Source organism: Strongylocentrotus purpuratus, unplaced genomic scaffold (genome assembly GCF_000002235.5).
Source record: "Strongylocentrotus purpuratus isolate Spur 01 unplaced genomic scaffold, Spur_5.0 spur5_scaffold_20, whole genome shotgun sequence".
NCBI classification, from domain to species: Eukaryota; Metazoa; Echinodermata; class Echinoidea; order Camarodonta; family Strongylocentrotidae; genus Strongylocentrotus; species Strongylocentrotus purpuratus.
Genome location: NW_022145606.1, coordinates 4738189 through 4758236, shown reverse-complemented (window position 1 = coordinate 4758236; position 20048 = coordinate 4738189). Strand labels below are relative to the sequence as shown.

Genomic DNA, 20048 nt, shown 5'->3' with positions numbered 1-20048 from the left:
AAAAAATAGAAAGTTCAGAGTTTTCCGATCATTTTGAGACGGTACTACTCCGACCCTGTTTTACGATTGATTATTAACGAAATCTGTGCATAAAACTTAGCCTATATTTTCGCGAGATTTCAATGTTGACGTATTCCACAAAGGTATTACGCCACAGCAGTGCCGTGCGCTCGAGTCGAAGCCTGCAAATGGCCAGTATGGTGAAACAGTGGTGAAGCTTCAGACCGGCCGAAAACTTACAAAAGTGAAGCCTCACCTATGGAAAACTGACACAAGTGAAGCCTCACCTATGTAAAACTGACAAAAGTGAAGCATCACCTATGCAAATAATTCAAAGGGTGAAGCCTGGACTAACACATTTGCTGATAAGAGTGATGCTTTGCCTTTGTTTTTTGTAAAGCACAAGAAGTGATGGTGAAACCCTGAGGTTACAAATAATTGGCTCAGGTGAAGAAAGGTGATGACCTGAGGAGGGTGGGTCCAGGCCACAGAGTGACCCTTGCATAAGTGCAGGAAAGTATATTTACAAAGCAGCTGCATCACATCAAAGTATAATGATTGTTTGTTTTATTATTATTTTCATCATTATTGTTACTATATTCATAGTCATCATCGTCATCACAGGAGGTGCGATGGCTCAGTGGCAGAGTAGCGGGCTCAGGCTCGAAACCTAGTCAATGCGCTTGTGCCCTTTGGAAGACATTAATCCTTATAACCAAGTTCATCGGAGAGGACTTAAAGCCGTTACTAACAAACATGTCATGCTTTCTTAGCAGACAGGTAATGCAATAATCAATTTTTATGTATTGTCATCATTATCATTACCAATTGTTAACCCTTACTGTACTGGGCTATTTTGAGCACCTCCTGACTGGGGGGGGGGGGGGGGGGGGGGGGGGGGGGGGGGGGGGGGGGGGGGCCTGGGAGGCCCCCCCCCCCTATGATCTCGGCCGTCGGATGTCTGATGAACACGAAAATTTGCATGTTTGTAGATATTTACCTAACGAACAAGATGGTGTAATTAGTTTTTTTGCGAATATGCAAATTTTTGTCGTTATAGCCTAATTAATTATGCAAAATGCTAATTTTATGCATTTTACAGAAAATGTGTCAAACTCCACTTTTTGAATGTTGAAACTCATTATTCATATGAAACTTCTTTTCTAACACAAAATATTTATTTTAATGTAATTAATAATGATAATTTATGCAAATTTGATGCGATTTTCAAATATTTATTTTCTTATGTATTTTATTGTTTTTTTATTTCTTATTATATCTATTGTTTTTATTTCTTATGTATTCTTTTGTTCTGGAATACATCAAGTTACTTTGAGAAACATATAAAAGCAATTCGATATCAATTCATATCACCCACTTAGGAAGGAATACATCTAAACCTGTATTCACATTTCTGGTTGTACATGAATATATGCAATTATAGCATATTTTTGATGACATGCGCATACTAATTGTTATGTAACACCTCATAGGTATATCCGATTGCGACGAAAATGGTATCAAAACGTGCGTAAGACTTGAGGGAAAAAAGTCATGAAACGACAATTCAAAATTTCAAGCGGTTGCGGCGCAATCTCTGAAAATGTCGAGGGGGGGGGGCCTCCCAGGCCCCCCCCCCCCCCCAGTACAGTAAGGGTTAATATTGTTATAATCATTATTTCTATTATTTGTATTACTACTAATACTACTATTACCATCATCATTATCACAATCACCATCATAATTCTCATCATTATTAATATATTAGATCATTAATCAATAATTATTATGATTGATAACTAGTAAGGGCTGTTATATGAACGTACCATGTGTTGAAGCCTGATTGTTATGTTGGAGCGATGCATCCTTATTCACATAGCTGACAGGAAATATCCCTGATCTCTCTCCTATAGAGCCCTGTAACCAGTGCTCGTCAATCTCATTGGAAACAGTTATCATGTCCCCTGTATCAACAAAGAAAATAATAATGTTAAACAAAATAGAGATATAACTTATAAAACTCCACAAAGAGATGAAATAAAAGAGATGAAATAAAACTCCACAAAGAGATGAAATAAAAGTGACTTAAGCTCACGCATGCCAGCTATTCCCCAATCCTGACGACGGATAGTCAACCTATTTAGAATGTCAAGCCATTCCTGCCACCTATCCTCTCCAACCTGCGCTATAGTTCTCCTTAGAACTATAAGCTAAGAAAGATAACCAACAGTCTTTTTCAAGACTACACCAACAGTCCTTTTCAGGACTACACACACTCAAGAACGAAAGAGTATCGAGATATCCTTTTCAGGACTTCCCAATCCTCCCTCTCTCACATGGTGCAACCGCAAGCCTACTGTATATAATCAAACTTGTTTTAATGGGACCATATGTCTACACATTTCTAACGAAGCCCGTTCCTTCACCCTGAAAGGGCCGGCCTAGCATTGATCCCCCCTGAATTTGAGTGCCCGCAATATGCTTGAAGATGATTTTTAAACAGTAAAAAGGAAAATCATCAAACTCCACGAAGAGATGAAATCCACAGAATAAAACACAATCAAATAGGGGCTTGGTAACATAGTTAACATGAGAGAAAATGGTGCTAAGTAAGTGACTTCAATGCTTGATGTGCAATTAAAGATAATCTGAAAGTTTCAGTGAAAACGGAACATTATCAATGATACAAATTTGGAAAAACTGATCTGATTGATTCCTAAATTCTCAACTATATTATTATAATTCAATTTATTTCAGGTGAATGTAAATCATCACAAAGCAATGGATTGCCTCTATATACACTTCCAAACATTTAGTATCGTTATTATTATCATCATAAATATCATAATTTGTAACCATGCTCTAACCTGTCTTGAAGCAGAGATCGCCATCTGTAGAACTGTCATAATCCTGGATAGCTGTGACTTGATATGAGGCTACTTTCTTATCTGATGCTACAGATAGAACAAAAGGGGGATAAAGGAAGAATACACACTTAGAATGTTCCTTTCAAAATGGCATTCATATGGAATTATGTCTTGTCTTACAGCCGATCTATTACAAAACATTTTCTTTTTTCATTACCCAAATTTGAAATGATAATAATCACCTACAAGGACTCACCTTGTCTTGTAATTATAATTTCTTATGAAATTTGAATTAAAAGTGCAACTAAAAACAATTTAACAAATTCTTCCACGGCTACAAGAGAATACATTGCAGCTTTGGGATGTATATTTACTATTATTATTATTATCATTACAATTATTAAGTAATTGGCGTCACCTGTGCCTGGGAGGTGAAAACTGAGCTGTATCACTGTCTCTGTCAGGTTTCTCTTCATGTTGTATATTTTAAATCCTTATACATGTAACACATTTTTGGTACATTGCTAATATTTTCCATTACAACACTCCTCAACTTGTCTTGTATTTGCAATTTCTAATGAAACTTAAATTAAAAGTGCAATTTTAAAGTTAATAGAACCTGAGAAGGCTACAAAATATACATAATAGGCGATGAATATCTTTTGAAATGCAACATGTACTGTATGTACACCATTATCAGTACATTGCTGTTTTGTATTACGGTGGGGGGGGGGGGGGGTACTAAGTTGAAAAGTCTGGAGCAAACACGGAGACAGAGCGGAGAGAAAGAGTGAAGAAAATAAACAAAAACAAAAACAAAAAAGGGAGAGGTGAGCGATTTAGCCTGGACATCTCTAAATGCGGCTTTATAGTAAACAACAGGTAGTCATCAAATTCATTTAACAAATCAGGTAAAATAACAGGAATCTACTTACTTTGAACATAAAAAAATTGCCACAAGCATTTTACTTTTAATCTGAAAAGAGTGGAATACCACCAAAAAAAAGGAAACAAGTTTTATTTACCGCTACTTAAAAAAAGACAAATCAAGCTTACTGTTTGAGCCCGCATCGTTGAGTGGCTTGACGAAGCTTGCTGGGAATGTACCACTCTTTCCATTGCACGTCCCACTGACCCAGCTCTCGTTGATCAATGATGTGATGTCCACCTGATCACCAGCTCTCAGAGCTAACTCACCGGGCTCAGTCGTCTCAAAGTCAAAGATGGCTACCACCTTCGACCCCACCTCCATGATGGTCTCTATGGCAACAAGAAACAACATTGAAAAAAAAGTGAATTAAATTAATTTAAATTAAATTAAACCTAAAATTTATTTCAAAATAAGATCAAATTTGAACTAAATTAAATTCAAGTTAATCAAGGTGAATTTGAACTAAATTGAATTGAAGTATGGACTTGACTTGAATCAAATTAAACCTGAAATTGCATTCAAAATTAAAATAGATTGAATTCAAGTTCATCAAGGTAAATGGAAACTAAATTGAATTTAAAATCAAATCAAATCAAAATACATCAAATTCAAGTTAATCATAGTAGATTGAAACTAAATTGAATTGAAGGATTGACTTGACTTTAATCAAATTAAACCTGAAATTGTAAAGTACACAAGCAAGGTATTAAAGTAAAGTAAAGTAAAATAACTAAATTAATAATAAAATGTGCATGTGATTGATTTATTTGTTTGTGAAACAGAAATATGGTTAGCCTCTTAAAATAATGTAATATTTGTTTTTGTTTGTTTTATTTATCCACCATGTAAAATAATTGTTTACAGATAATGAAATTCAGTGTGTTACATCAAGATATAATACATAGTAGGAACAGTGCATAAACAATGTAAAATGATATAGAACCTTTTAAAAAATAAAACCAATATTGAATTGAAAAGAATTCCCCTTTAAAGTAAAGATTCATTTTCCCAAACTCCTCTTGCTGCTGGAGAGGGAATTAATTAAAAAGAGCCTATCAAGATTAGAACTGATTAATGCTTGACTATCACATGTCCAATAATGACACAGGAAATCTTAATCAATAATTACATGCAATTACCACACTAGTTCATAGTTGTACAGATGGGGAACGTATACATATACAATATTGTTCTATTTCTCAGCCCTGTATACAGTATGTTGCGTACAACATGAAGGGCATATTGATTCAATATTATGGAGGAGGAGCGGTAATCTAATTTAGACGCCACCAGATACTCCTCAACAACACAGAGCGGATACTTTAACACGCGCGTACAGGTAGAGTAAGTGTGGGTTTCCATTCGACATTCCTCCCCCATCCTTTATTAATACACACTATCTTAAAATATATCTCTTCTCTTTCACTTCATGTGCCCACCCTTCTCTCTATCTGGTCCTGTCTTTCTCTCTCCATTTCTTACTTCATCTCTGCCATTATCTCTTTTGCTCTCCCTTTGTCTCCCCTCTCCCTCTCTCTCTCCCCATTTCTCTCTATTCCTCTCTCGCTCTCTCATCTTCCCTCTCCCCCTCTCTCTATATCTCTCTCTCCGGCTCTCTCCCCCCCCCCTCTCTCGTTGTCTCTCTCTCTCCCCTCTCTCTCTCTCTCCCTTTCTCCCATTCTTTTGTCCTCCCTCTCCCCTCCCTCCCTCCCTTTCTTTCTCTCACTTCCTTATCTTCACTCTCATTCTCTCTCTCCTTCTCGTTTCTCTCTCTCCAACCCCCCCTCCCTCCCTTCCCCTCTCCTTCCCTCCCTCCCTCTCACTCTCTCCATCTATCCCTCCCTCCCCCTCTCTAAGCTCCCATGCAGGCAGGAAATTAGTCCATATTGATTAGTTGAGGCCCTAAATGAGATTGCATCCAGCCAGCGATCATCGCTCACTGAAGGCTCTTATTATGGAGAATCAGCTTGAGTGAATCATCCTGCATATTAAAGTATCTAATCCTTAAAGCTTGTTCACATGTAGGGTTAAACTTTGGATTTTTTTTTCCTAGCATGGCTCTTTCTAGTAAGTAAAAGGTAGTTTTAAAAAAACAATGGTATTTCAAAATTGTTTATTCTGCTTTATTGGCCTTGCATCTTTTATCTTTCAAATATCCGGAAGAAACACTACATTAGGAAACAATTCAACTTGGTTTCAATTGGATTCTGTATCAGGACAATACAAGCTTCATACAAGTAGCATTCATCAGTCCACACGTGTGCACAGAAGCCCGGTGGCTAGCTTCTAGGTATGCGGACCATGGGTATAAATTGATTGATTCGTCATTGCATTGAGCTCACACAGAGAGGTTTCCGAGGGAAAGGCCAGTTTATCAGCACATGAGCAGTTAGAGGTCATTTATTTTAAAACCCATGACTAAACTGGCTACTTTCTCGTGGAAGTTTCTTTAACGCTTCAATGGTGCATTCAATGATACACAAGTGAAAGTACTCTTTTCTTCACACTTTTCAAAAGAGTGAAGAAAATACACAAAGTGGGACCTCTTCAGTTTAAAAGATCAGTGGAAATTTGAGTTCTCTTCTACATGTACCAAATGCTAACTAGTAGCTCCAAAGCAATGACCAGCAGCACATATTCTGCATTGAGCAACGGTGAGTCAAATAGGAGAGTATTTCAAAATTCCACTACCCAAGGAGAGCAGTCTTGATTGAAGAATGAATCCAGGCGAAAAAGTATATCTGGCACAAATATTCAGAGAAGCTGATGTAGACAGATGGGTAAACAAATCCAGGCATACAGCAAGATGGACAGTACTAGACTGCACACAGCCCCATTAGACTGCCACTCAATAAAACGGTGAAAATAAATCGTCCTCGATTCATTAATTTATCTGCTTCAACGCCCCTCCTCGGACTATCAGTCATGCAAAGGAGGAGCGCAATTTCAATTTTTCTTAAAGGGATCCGGTAACTTTGTCTTAGGTCCTTTAAAAAAAGTCCTTGATTTAGCTCATGCTGCGATGATAATTATAAACCTTTAGGTCGGTCAGGAACCCTATGACTTTTACAAGTCAATCACCTGTCTGATTACTGGTAGGAAGATATTTATGATTGAAAATCTAAATCAAATTTTGCATTTGGCAAACGCTACATAACACTACAGTCTATTGGGGAAAATATGGTAAAACCGGTCACTCAAAGGTTTTTACTTTTTGGAGGCACTTCTTGATCATTTTGAAGCGCAATTTTGTTAGGGCTTCAATATAACACCATATCACAGACACTGATACCACATAGTGCCGTGCATCTCAGATTTAACATTGTTAAACGATCCCTTTAAAGGGAGACACATCGTTAGTTGCCATGTGCAGTAGGTCATAATTTGCTGACACCAGACTTGGTGAAAATACCATTGATGGGTGTATGAACCTCGCAAACAGCAAACCCGTAGTCCCATCAAGAAATACCCCCAACAATGTAGTTTCTCAGAGGGTTTTTCGGATGAGGGATACATGTATATACCAACAAAAAAAAGTCCATAAAGGGTGAATGGTAGAAAATGCAAAGCAAAACTTGTCCGTCAAAAAACTGAAGGCTAATCCTGGTGATTGACAACACCTACATGTAATATTGGGTAAACACTAAACTCCCGAATGGTGTCAAATTTCCCACGAGAGCCCACGCGACGGTGCATCTATATCCTAACTATGCATCATCTTACACATATTTTGATTGCCCCGACACAGTTGGAACTTAAAAGAGCCAGAGGGTTTAACCATCAGAGTTGCATACATTTCCAACTGGAAGAATTTCATTACGGTAGTCTATCTAACACATGTTCAGGTCAGGAATCAGACAAGCTGTAATCGTGGAAGGATGTTTTTTTACAGGGAAAAAAAAAGGGAATGGCACTCTAGCATAGCTGCCAACATTTGGTTTTTGTAATCAGGGAGATTTTTGAGACGCGAGTGCACTGAGCGACAAAGGATTGGGCAATTTTTACAGTAAATTTGGGTATGCTTTATAAGGAATCAGTGAGGTTTCTGAAATCCTATGGCCGATTTGTTTTTATATTAATTGTAATAAAATTGTCAACAAAATATAACCCCTTTTTGCATAAAAACAGGTATCAAATGGGCTCTAAAAACAAACTATTTTTTTTCTCCATTTATTTTGAATGAATGAATGAATGAATGAACAAACAGTGTACACACTGCCTACAGTTTCGCCCACATGTTATCTAATGAAGATGTTAACGCAGTGAAAAACAAAAATGTAGATATAAAGAATGATAACAAAATTGAATTGTTCACTTGGGAGAGGAGAGACAAATTTAAAGGCCATTTATTTGAAATTTACAGATTTCTTTATACTAATTTGGAGTATGTACATGTACATATAATTCACATCTGAAAAATAAGCTTCACTATCAGGTAAATCTGATTAAGTCAAAGTGTGTTTAATAAAAACAAACGACATTGCTTGATACATGACTCTCAATTCATACTGGGCATTACTCGGTGTAAAGAAAACAAAACAACCAAGGAAGGGAATCGGGAAATCATTCAACCCTCATCATTTCTGAACATGAGGAGGAAACATTTATTCTTACCCTTCTAAACGTGTAAGATATCCTTATGAAAAATGAAATGCACAGTTTATTTCATGTTTAATTCACTCAAAACATGTCAAGTAGCTAGCTTGGGCTCCCTTGTTCCAAGAATAGAATCCCTCCTGCCATGAGTAATCCTTTTAAACGTATCCTTTTAAAATTGTATTTGGCACAGATCTCACAAAAAACTTCAAAGTTGAGAAACATGCTCCATATCCTCAAACTAAAATAAATCCTCTATTCCAAACTGCTACAGTAAAAATTGTCAGCAGAGTACTGTATTCCAACAACCAAGTACATAGACACCATGCAGGAACCTCACTCCAACTCACAGGGAAACATTTAGATGCCCAATGCTCCAGCACACAGACTCTACAGCACACTGTCCGCCAACCACTGATGGTATGATAACCATTCTAAATAGCCACCTGCCAAATACATCCACATGTATGAGCACACTGCACTCTGATAGTAACGAGGCAGGACCTATTCACTAGTGCTGATATGCGATGGTGTGCAATACATGCGTGCTCATTAAATCTTGGCGAGGAAGCCTCTGCTCTGATCATCCCACGCACACACACACACACAAACCCTCACCCACACACGAACATGCACCCACGCACAGCCAGGCAGACACAGACACAAGGGGTGAGAGCAATTGGACTGTTTCGCTAGCTGGCTGGCGACACACTTTGCTATTACGCAAAGGCATTGACATTTAAACGTATAGATTGCTTCCTTTAGGTATGAAAATGTAAAGATCTTACTGTGCACTCTAGAGAGCTACTGCATGTGCTTCCATCTTCTTCAATCTGTCAGACGCATAGTTTAGTTGACAATACATGTAGATGTAAAAACATCCTCTTTTAAGTTAATACATAAATTTATACATTATGCAGTTCCTATATTATAATCATTACAATTAATAATACATAATATTCCTTGATACTTAGAGGAGGCACTTGGAGTTAACCCTATACAGTACTGTATGTACTAGATATCCAATATTTGTCATGAAAAAGCTGCCAGTAGTAGACCTGTAGGCCCACTAAATGCATCTTTATCATGAGAAACCTTTATTGATGCCTAGATTGCATCATTTGTCAAAAATGATGCATTTTTTACTGATAGTAATTTATTCTTATTCATTCATGTATCCATTTCATTTATTATGGTTGTAAAAGTATTTGCAATTCTGCTATCTAGTCATAAATGATTGAATAAAGCATTTTACATGAATAAATAAATAAATAAATAAATAATCCCTTTTTACTGAGACAAGCACGTTTTTTTCGCAGTCTTGGTGTCTAGGACCTTCTCTTAATTCCTGTTATTTTCCACATAATTCTGGCAGCCAAAGAGACCCCATTCTTGTGTTCCTATTTTTCTTTTTCTTCATGTCATCCAATTTCAGTTTTCTATCCCATTTTTTAGGTTTCCTTTGATGACTGAAAAACAAAAATCAGTATGTCTTAAATGAAATGCTAACTTTCATCGATGAATAACCCTTCTGTTTCCCAAAATATATTGAACTCTTTTGTTTATACAATGAAAGATTTTCAATGATTCAAAAAATGTTAAATTGTAACATCTCTTCCTTGTGTGAATTACTTCATTGCCAATTTTCCATGCCCGTCCTTCCTTCCTTCCTTCTTCCTTCCTTCCCCATACCCGTCTCTCCTCCACATTGAATGCTGTCCTTCAAGCTATTTTGCCTCATACATTGTTAGTGATAAGTGATAACCCATATCTCAGATCTGATCATGGTTTTAAGTTAGTAGCTCTTTACATGTAGGCCAAATAAGACAAATAACTTGTTTCTCGTCCAGACTTTTGAATAAAAGGAGCAGGCAGGGCATAACTATTTACTATTTTTCTTATTTTTTTTAAATTTTTGTCCAAGATGGCTGCCATACTAATTTTAGCTGGCCAAGCCTATTGTTATTTTATTCACAGATATTGTGCTATGTGAGTATACTGATGCAATGTATGACAACAAATATGATGATCAATTTGAACAAAATATATATCACAGGCTTTTTTTGTTTGGGCTTTTTTTTATGTTGAATTTAGTAAATAGTTTAAAAATGAAGGAGGCGGCAGCCAGAAAGGAGGCGAGTGGGGACGAGAAACACATAATTTCTGTTATTTGGCCTTGCAGGTGTAGGAGCGTAGATAGACACATTCAATGTCAATTTGTAAAAACAGAACAACAAAATATTGAATAACTTATAGGACATCAAATGTCTAAATAATTTGGAGTTGTACATGTACATTCTGTATTTTCTCAACAATTATGTTGTACATAGCAAACTGTGTACACGTACATGTACATGCAACCATAAATATATGATGTAGTTAAATCAAACTGTGTTTTTATACATGTATTCTCTGTATGGAAGTTTGAAATCCATCTATTCCGTCATCAATAACCAAGAAAATTAAATGTTATCAACCTTTGTATACAGAGCAAATTGGAGGAGCCCTAAAAAGATACATCAGTCTTCCCAATTTGTGTTTCGCTGATGGCGACTTCAAAAAAGCATTACTTTTCTATTTTTAATCAGAAATTGCTCAAACTTTCACTAACTTATTCTTTTTTTTTGGGGGGGGGGGGGGGGGGGCTAATTAAGAGGGTGGACTTTGTTTAAGCAATGAGGCAAGCACATGTCCATTTATATAGACTTGTACAGCATACATTCAATACATAAGGATTAGTAATTCAACATCTACCCCAGATAGACACAGTTTGCTATACTGTACATATACACATGTACATGTACTACAAACAAACAGAATCTTTAAAGGCCCACTGCACTACTGGTAGTTACTTGCGCCCTCTATATAACAAAAAATGCCTAATCGGTGACCATTGGTCCCCCATGATCCTCTTTTTCTTATGTTAACTGAGAGCTGAGTTGATGACATAACCACCTGTCCAGTGACCTTGCAGAGCGGTCTAATTCCTCCTGTAAACTACGGCAGATAAGCTTTAAAGCTTCTCTAAACCAGGGAGGTAACTGACACTTCCCTGTCTAAACTGTCTAAAGTATAACAAAATGTGAAAGAGGATGTCATTTAAGACAATGTTCGATTTGATTGGGTAAACCCATCTAATCGAACATTGATGAAAGAATGTTACATTAAGGTTTTCTGAGTACAACACAAAACCCAAATTGTCTATTATTTTATCAATTTGTCTTTAGAAAAACATTTTGGGGAGAAAATCTTTGCAAAAGTGTGTCTTAAATGACATCCTCTTTCAAATTTACGGGGAATTACAAGCACAGAAGCATGCAATTCTTCACAAGTGGGTAATTCAAAAGACAGTATTGGTAATATACACTGTACATGTACATGTACATTGTACATGTATGTACACTGTACGCTCAGGACTGCATGAATTTATTAGGGCATTGATTCAAATGCTATTGAATCATGCCACAAAATGAGGAATAATTGTTTCAAAAGGGTTAATGCCTCGAGCAATGATCAATCGTCACTGGAGCAAATGTAGAATCCCCAATACCCATTCCAGCAAATGCACAGAATTGATCGGGGGGGGGGGGGGGGGGTGCAAAATCGTTGGTCTCAAGTGACCTACGATCACCCTCCGCTAACACTATTGATTGCAATCTAATTAAATTTACATGTGCATGTATGCGGGCTAGGTACTGGTGGCAGGATTCTCACATGCCTCAAATGTATACTTATGATGCCTGGATGCATGGCCTTTATCTATATGTTATTACGTTGACCTTCTTCGTTTCTATTTTCAGTAATAAGATTGTGTACAGCAGGCCTTGTACCGGTAGATGTTTGATGAAAAATGACTCATCACACATTACAAATCAAAATGAACAAAACATAGTAATTTCATACATTACTAAAAAATTACCGGTAAGCCTATACATGTACATATGTAGATGATTTACAACTATTTATGTCATGCATTGCAAACTGTCATGTCAAGCATAACTCAAGATTTATTTTCTTTTATATTACAACTCACTCCTACAGTAGGCCTACGGTGTACATCCTAATCAAATTATTGGTCAAACACGGACATGGACGTTAAGCGCAACTTTGTACGTACATGGTCATGAAAGTGCACTTACATACATAGTATGTGTGAGCCTATACTCGCCAAGCACTGCGCTTTAACCTCTATTATCTCTGTGTGCATGCTTCTAGTAAGCCCTGGGATTTATTTGTCAGCCATAATGACACCAACAAAATCTTGAAATTAATTTCTGTTAATATTGAATAACAATGATCTAGAAGTTTTGTAGATGATGCATGTTTTCATCCACTCATCACAACATCTATCAGCTCTTGTTGAGGCTGTATGCATCTATTGATAAATGCATACAGCCTCAACTCAAGTGTGGTAGATCGTATAATGAACTCATTTGCATGCATCATTAGTATACTATCAAAACTAAATCGTGGTTGACTTTTCTTATGAAACATCCCTTAAGCGGGACTGCACTACTTGTAGCTACTTGCGCCCTCTATATAGCCAACGATGCCTAAGCAGTACCCGTTGATCCTCCATGGTCACCTTTTTGTTATGTTAATTGACAGCTGATTTGATGAGATAACCACCTGTCAGTGACCATGCAGGGAAGTCTAATCAAGCATGGCCAGACTAGTGCAGATAGGAATTGAAAGCAACCAGCATTGTGTTACATATCAGTTCGAAATTGAAATTCTAATCAAGACAGGCATTGGTGTGCACATCTGAGACACCATACAGCATAGCTTAGCGACCTACAGGGTACATGTTCACACTCTAAAATCATTGTGTACATGATTTCCTTGCATATCCTCATGAGAATCGTTGCTCTTTCAGATTAATCACCACGGTTGTGAATATTTCATGACCTGATTCTAGTGCCAGAGTAATTTTCGCACACTGTCTCCATGTACATGTAGCCTTATTCACACGCGGTGCTGATTACCTGTCTTAAAATCTAATCCAATCTAAACATGAAATTTGTTGAGCACCGATAAAACTACATTGTACATACAATATGTAGGTGCCTATCAAAGGCACTGGTGAGATTAATATTTGAAAACAATTGCTAAGGTTGTGAATATTTCATGACCTAGCTTCTTTCTCCCTGTGTAATTTCCCTCACTGTCTCCATGTAGCCTTATTTACACACGATGCTGATAACCTGTCTTACCATCCAAACCTGAAATTTGTTGAGCACAGATAAAACTACATTGCAGATGTGCATGCCTATCAAAGGCACTGGTGAAATTGATATTCAACTGCTATGAGAGGCCTGGCTGTTTTTATAGGCTCAAGGGGACGTTGCATCCTGCAATGACCCCTCGGCACGCTATGGTTGCTACGGTAGTGAATATTTCATGACCTGTTTTTCCCTGTGTAATTTCCCACACTGTCTCCATGTAGCCTTGTTCACACACGATGCAGATAACCCGTCTTACAATCCAATCCAAAACAAACCTGAAATTTGTTGAGCACCGATAAAACTATGTTGCACATGTACACTGTACATGTAGGTGCCTATCAAAGGCACTGGTGAAATTGATATTATAAATATCAACTGCTATGAGAGGCCTGGCTGTTTTTATAGGCTCAAGGGGACGTTGCATCCTGCAATGACCCCCTCGGCACGCTATGGTTGCTACGGTAGTGAATATTTCATGACCTGCTTCTCCAAGAGTAATTTCCCACACTGTCTCCATGATGCGGATAACCCGTCTTACAATCCTGAAAGTTCCTGTAGGCTAGCTCTTCAAATGCCCTCATATTTACAAGTAAAGAGCTAAAGAGTGTGGAGTGTACGATTAGGGACACTGATTTCCGGGATCACGGAAAACAGACAGAATTCACGGAAATGACCATTTGAAACGAAAAATGCAATTTCGAACGGAAAAATAGCGAAAAACCCCTTTTACGTGTACCTCGAAACTTTTCATTTTTCAAGAAGAAAATCGTAACACTTACACTATTTTTGTGATTCGTTATGCAATGAACAAATATCGGGCCTAAAATCATGGTTAATAATTGCATTGTGGCACAAACTGTGCGGAAGTGATTGGAAAAGATTGATCATGTTTCATTGTATATACTGTGAGGTTCAGAATCATCACAGTGATGAGAAATTGGCCCAGTCTGGCTAAAAGTCACATGCACTGTAGTATTGTGTATATGGGGCTACACCAAAATGTGACCTGACATTGTGGTCTAAGCTACATGTACATTGTATAGGGACACTGATTTTCCGTTTCAAAAAATAATCTTTTCCGTTTCAGAAAATCTGGAATTCTGTTTCAAATGGGCTGAAAAACAGAAATTCTGTTTTGCCATAGACTTTGTACACATGAAAAAACTAGAATTCTGTTATAACATTTTCATTAAAACATGAATTTGGACCCATTTCACAAATTCTTTTTTTCAATGACAAATGACAACAAATCAGTGACAAATCTGCTGATATAAAACCAATCAGAAGCAAGGATTTCAGTAGCTTACATATCAAAAACTGTCATTTGTCACTGATGACAAGTTTTGTGAAATTGGCCTCAGAACTTAAGTTGATATTTAGAACATGTACACGCACCTAACAGATATAAAGTCTTATGAAAACTTGAACTTGATAATCATACCTGTACTCCATACCCAACTCTAATGCTTTTCAATGAATTTAACCACATAACGACTTTGAAAAGTATTTTTAATGAAAACTATCGCTTATACTTTACTGAACTACCAGTATATTTTTTAACCATTTTCATAAAATACACATGTCCTTGCATTATAACAGGGGTCTGAATTTTTGTATTCACCTGTACATCACAAGTTCCTAATCTCACTCTTTTCCTAAAACATGTGATATTTGCAGTATCAAATCAACTGCCTTTCTTTTTTGTCTTCTTTTTCTCCATTTCTCTTCCTCCCCTCTGTTTTTTTGTTAACCTCTTTTTACCTGCTCCCTTTTTTTTTAAAAACCCTTTTCCCTTTATGTTTCTCTTCTCTCTCTTTCCTTTTTTGTTTCCCTTTTTCTTTCTCTCTATTCCACCCCCCCCCCCCATCCCTCCATGCTCCTTTTACATTTTCTGTAGCTTCTTTGATTCTCACTTTCTCCCTCTTCCTTCTCTTGTTTTCTGTTCTGCTATCATTTGTTTCTCTATTTTTTTCTATTTTTCTTTCCCTTCTTCTCTTTCATTTCTCTTTACTACACTCTCCTACGTTACAATCGCTTTGTTGCACTGCTATACATGTAGGATTGCGTGTCACACTTTTTAGTGCACTGTTTTGCATTGCTATGTTGATGATGTACGGTATATACAAAATCATTTACTGGTAAAGCCCTGTGGGCAAAAACTCATACTGTACATGTAATTGATGACGTTTCTTTTATTTTCAACCTGTATTTTCGTCTTTTACAGAGCCCAGCCAGAGATTATCCTGCTTGTTGAATTGGTGAGCGAGCAAAGCAAGCGAGAAAATAGACACTTAATGAAAGAAAAACATCATACACTCATCATAGGCCTACACTAGATGTATTTGTAACTTATAAATTTTAATACAGAGGGAAAACCTTTGAAATTATATTTTGTATAAAAAAAAGTAGAAAAGATATGATTTATATTCGGTCATTTTCTGCCTGAATATGGCAAACTTTAAGCCCCAGTCCCATATAAAGCTGGACCAGCACGGACGAGCACGGACCACTCCGGACCATCCCGGACCATGGTCTGGGGTGATCCGGGATGGTCCGGGATGTTTTGTTAAAAAAAGTGTGATGCTTTAAAAGCTACAGTCCCATATACGTCCCGGACCGTCCCGGACCATCCCGGACCCCATCCGGGGTGATCCGGGATTCGGTCCGTGTTGACACCGTGTTGGCACCGGGGTGGTCCTGGATGGTCCTGGATGGTCCTGGATGGTCCTGGATGGTCCTGGGCGGTCAATAACTCACTCCCGGACTGCCACGGATCAACACGGACCGCCCCGGCGCCACTACGGATGACCCCGGACCCAGCACGGTGGCTACACGGATCACCCCGGATCAAACTATTGTCCCGGACCACCCCGGCAGTTTTTGACCGTCAAAAACATCCGGGGTCGACTCCCGGACCGCCCAGGACCATCCAGGACCATCCAGGACCATCCAGGACCACCCCGGTGCCAACACGGTGTCAACACGGACCGAATCCCGGATCACCCCGGATGGGGTCCGGGATGGTCCGGGACGGTCCGGGACGTATATGGGACTGTAGCTTTAGGAATCTTGCTGCCAAATATATCTCAATTCAAAATTCTTCAGGAGTACAGCACCCTTGCCTAATACAGTGTATGCCTATTATTTCAACATAACTTACTGGTAAAGTTTATCTTTGGGTCTCCAAAAATGAGAAACAGCGGAAATCATGCAGGTTAGGAAAAGAGGAGATTAGTAAATCGTATTCCTTTATGTTTGTCTTCAAACTGATAAAGTGGCATTCATTGGCTCTCTACTGTATACATATGTCAAATGTATGTTGGATAAGTCAATGAATTACTGGTGTACTCGTATGGGTGAAATCCTTGTACTGTAGCTGTGTCATTGTCTAGTGGATCACATTATGTGGTTATATAGTTCCACCACATCCTATCCTTTAGCAAGACATATAATTACTCTACATTTGCCACTCTCTTCCCCAGTGAAGAGTGCAGTGACAAGTTGGCAACCATCTGAACCAAAATAACCCTTATTATACTACTCCCCCTCTATTTCCAGTTACTATACATGAATGCTCAGGTACAGTTTGGGTTGAGAATGGTACTTGAAAATCAATCTTACTTACAACTGTAGTTACTTACCAGTGTTCCACAATTAAAAACAAATGAATAAAACAGCTCACAAATACTTTACGTTTTCCAGAACTCGATCTTCTGTTTAATCAAATAAATGACAATTCACTGAGACACTTCTCTCATGTCAATTCATTCTCTAGCTCTCTTGTCTCAATTTTTTGTAATATTATTTTGATTACCAGATTCAAGTTAGTTACAATTAAGTTACATGTATGTACTATGGTATCTCAATCATCATCATCACATCATCAACTAGCCCGAATTTTCTGTCTCTTTCGTTCGTAAGCCTCTGATTTGGGTAGGGTCGGCTCCTCTCTAAAGAGAGGAAAGAGAGAAGAGCCCACCCTACCCAAATCAGACTCAGAGGCTAACGTACGAAAGAGACAGACAATTCGGGGTAATCATCAACATATCTACTACTCAATTACCAATGACCAATACCAATCCAATTCTAAATTTCAACGTATGATTCAAGATACCGTAGATACCATAAATACAGGCCTTAAATTAATCGACGGCCATCGACGGCCAGGCCGTCGATGCCCCTATGACTGGCCGCGGTGCCCTCCCAAAAAAAGATATATTCACGGCCAAAAAGGCCGTGCCCTTTTTTTCCAACTGGCCGACGTGCCTTTTTTCCAACTGGACGTGCCCTTTTTATTTTAAATTTGCGCACATAAAACCACCAATTGCGCCCATAATCATCTAAAACTAGACGGCAAGGCGCAAGTGTTTTCCGTGAAAATGCGCCCATAAATTATTAGAACAGTAAAAATACACGAATCACGAACAGTTTGCCGCCCACGAGCTCTCTTCTAGCTTCGTATTTAGTGCTTTAATAAGGCGCAAGTGCCGTGAAAATGCGCCCTTTGTTATTATATAGGCAATGCGCTAGCGCACGTACGTACGTACGTTCATATTATGCGATCGCATGATGTGCATATGGTGCATGCTGTTGACGCACGCACGTACGAACAAATCGAAGGCCAGGATCAAGAAAACAAATCGTCAAATGGAGAAATAAACAAGCATTCAAATAGTCGTTAGAGATCTGTCGAGGTTTGTTTGTAGACTAGGCCTAGTTTATTATTTTATCTCAAATAGAATTTAGAATTATCTTATTAATAAGTTAAGAACACCTACGATGTTCTCGATCGTAGTTACTCTCATTTTGCCACCAGCCAACCTCGCTTCAAAAAGCTACCCCGCCAGCTTCCCAAGACGAACGTTTCGAGTCCCGGTAAAATTCCGAGGGTGCATCGGTTTCGCTGGCAAACTTCCAGCCCGACAGCTTCCCACCAAAAGTGGCGAGAGTGTGTGTGCGAGGAACGATTTTGGTTTCGTGAATGCACGTTACGCAACTGAGCTGAGCGTGTCACTTTCAGCTGTCGAATGTCTATAAGGACATTTTTACATCTTATTTCATTAGTTAGGCCTATGTAGACCTTTCTATACAACAGTTAAAAAGATAATTTCTTCAAATTTGCTCCTACTACCGAGAGAGTGGCGGAAGGTTTGTGTGTGAGGTGCGATTTTGATTTGGAATACCCGGCCCGGTAAACTTGCCAATTAAGTCCTTCTGACGTTCGATGTTTGTGAAATTGACAATTTATTTATTCATTTGCTCATCAATATTTTTAGTTACTTTAAAATACTGTTTAATGTGCAAGTTTGATGTTCTTAATCAATATTTCCTGTTCATATTGTTAAGATTAAAAAGTTATTAAATTGATCGTTCGATCTATTCACATTATGAAATTAACATTTGTAGACTCTCTTTGAACTTATGATTAGATAAGCGGCCTATCTGTTTTTGGAAAATTGCCCCTTGCTCTGGTAAATTCCCGTGGCAAAGGGCAACTTAAAAAAAAAATTGCCCCTCAGTGCTCCTGGCTGCTAAATCTAAGGCTTGCGGGCCGCCGCCTTGTTTGCAGGCGCGTAGCCAGAGTTTGGTGTTTGGGGGGGCACGTACATGTAATCGATCGAGGTCAAAAAAAGGGGTCTACAAAATTTCAACCGATCCTGGAAATTTTAGGGGGGGCACGTGCCAAACTCGAGGCCAAACTGGCCTTGCCCTAAAAATGACGAAATTTAAGGCCTGTAAATAGATATTCTCGTAAAATAAGCCACTGCTCATTTGTACGTAGGCCTAGACTAGTGGCAGCGCACTACAAGGAGGAGTCAACAACAACGATATATGAGACTAGGCTCTTCAATGGACTCTTACAAATTTAGTTATTTCCCCAGGACACTTAAGGACTGGGACGAGCTACCTCAAATCATCGTTGAACTGCCCTCTTTGGACTTGGAGCAGTTCAAGGTGGCTCTTGAAACAATTTAGTTCCCTTTTCAGGAACTGTACCGCATAGAGCTGTATAATTATACAACTCTATGCTTTATCCTCATCTAGATGCTGAACAGGCGTTGATGAGTATCACCATAGAAGTAGAAGTAGAAGTAGTGGCTGATTGTGAATTGCGTGTAGGCCTATGAATGTGTGTGTCACTGAGCTGTGTGTACACACTCGATGACCAGTTCAGTGGCTAGTTCCAGGCAGTGGTTTATTTCACGAGAAGACGTTATCAACATTACTTCAAGTTCAACTGTTTGGCAAAGGCATGAGGGTCTTACCTTTAAATCGGAAAAAGAAGAAATAAACTCTAGCCCCAAAAGACGGATGCCTCTCTCAGGCTCTCTCACAAGAAATATTAGAATGTCACTTGCTTGTCTCAGCTCCGGAGATCTCTCTTCTCAACGCCCGGTGATCATGGACTGCGGACATGACATACAGTAA

At 38.4% G+C, this 20048-nt stretch overlaps 1 protein-coding gene across 5 annotated transcripts in view; it reads right to left on the bottom strand.

The window, feature by feature from the left end:
- LOC587953 (dynamin-binding protein) overlaps positions 1–19985 on the bottom strand; it is a 56937-nt gene extending 36952 nt beyond the window's left edge. For all 5 annotated transcript variants that reach the window (XM_030992651.1, XM_030992648.1, XM_030992650.1 and 2 more), the window contains exons 1-4: positions 19886–19985; positions 3924–4127; positions 2868–2954; positions 1827–1964 (exon numbers count right to left, since the gene is read on the bottom strand). In XM_030992651.1, coding sequence (XP_030848511.1) covers positions 1827–1964; positions 2868–2954; positions 3924–4119 — 421 coding nt within the window. In that variant the 5' untranslated portion in view covers positions 4120–4127; positions 19886–19985. The remainder of the gene's footprint in view (positions 1–1826; positions 1965–2867; positions 2955–3923; positions 4128–19885) is intronic.
- Between the last annotated feature and the right edge of the window lie 63 nt (positions 19986–20048).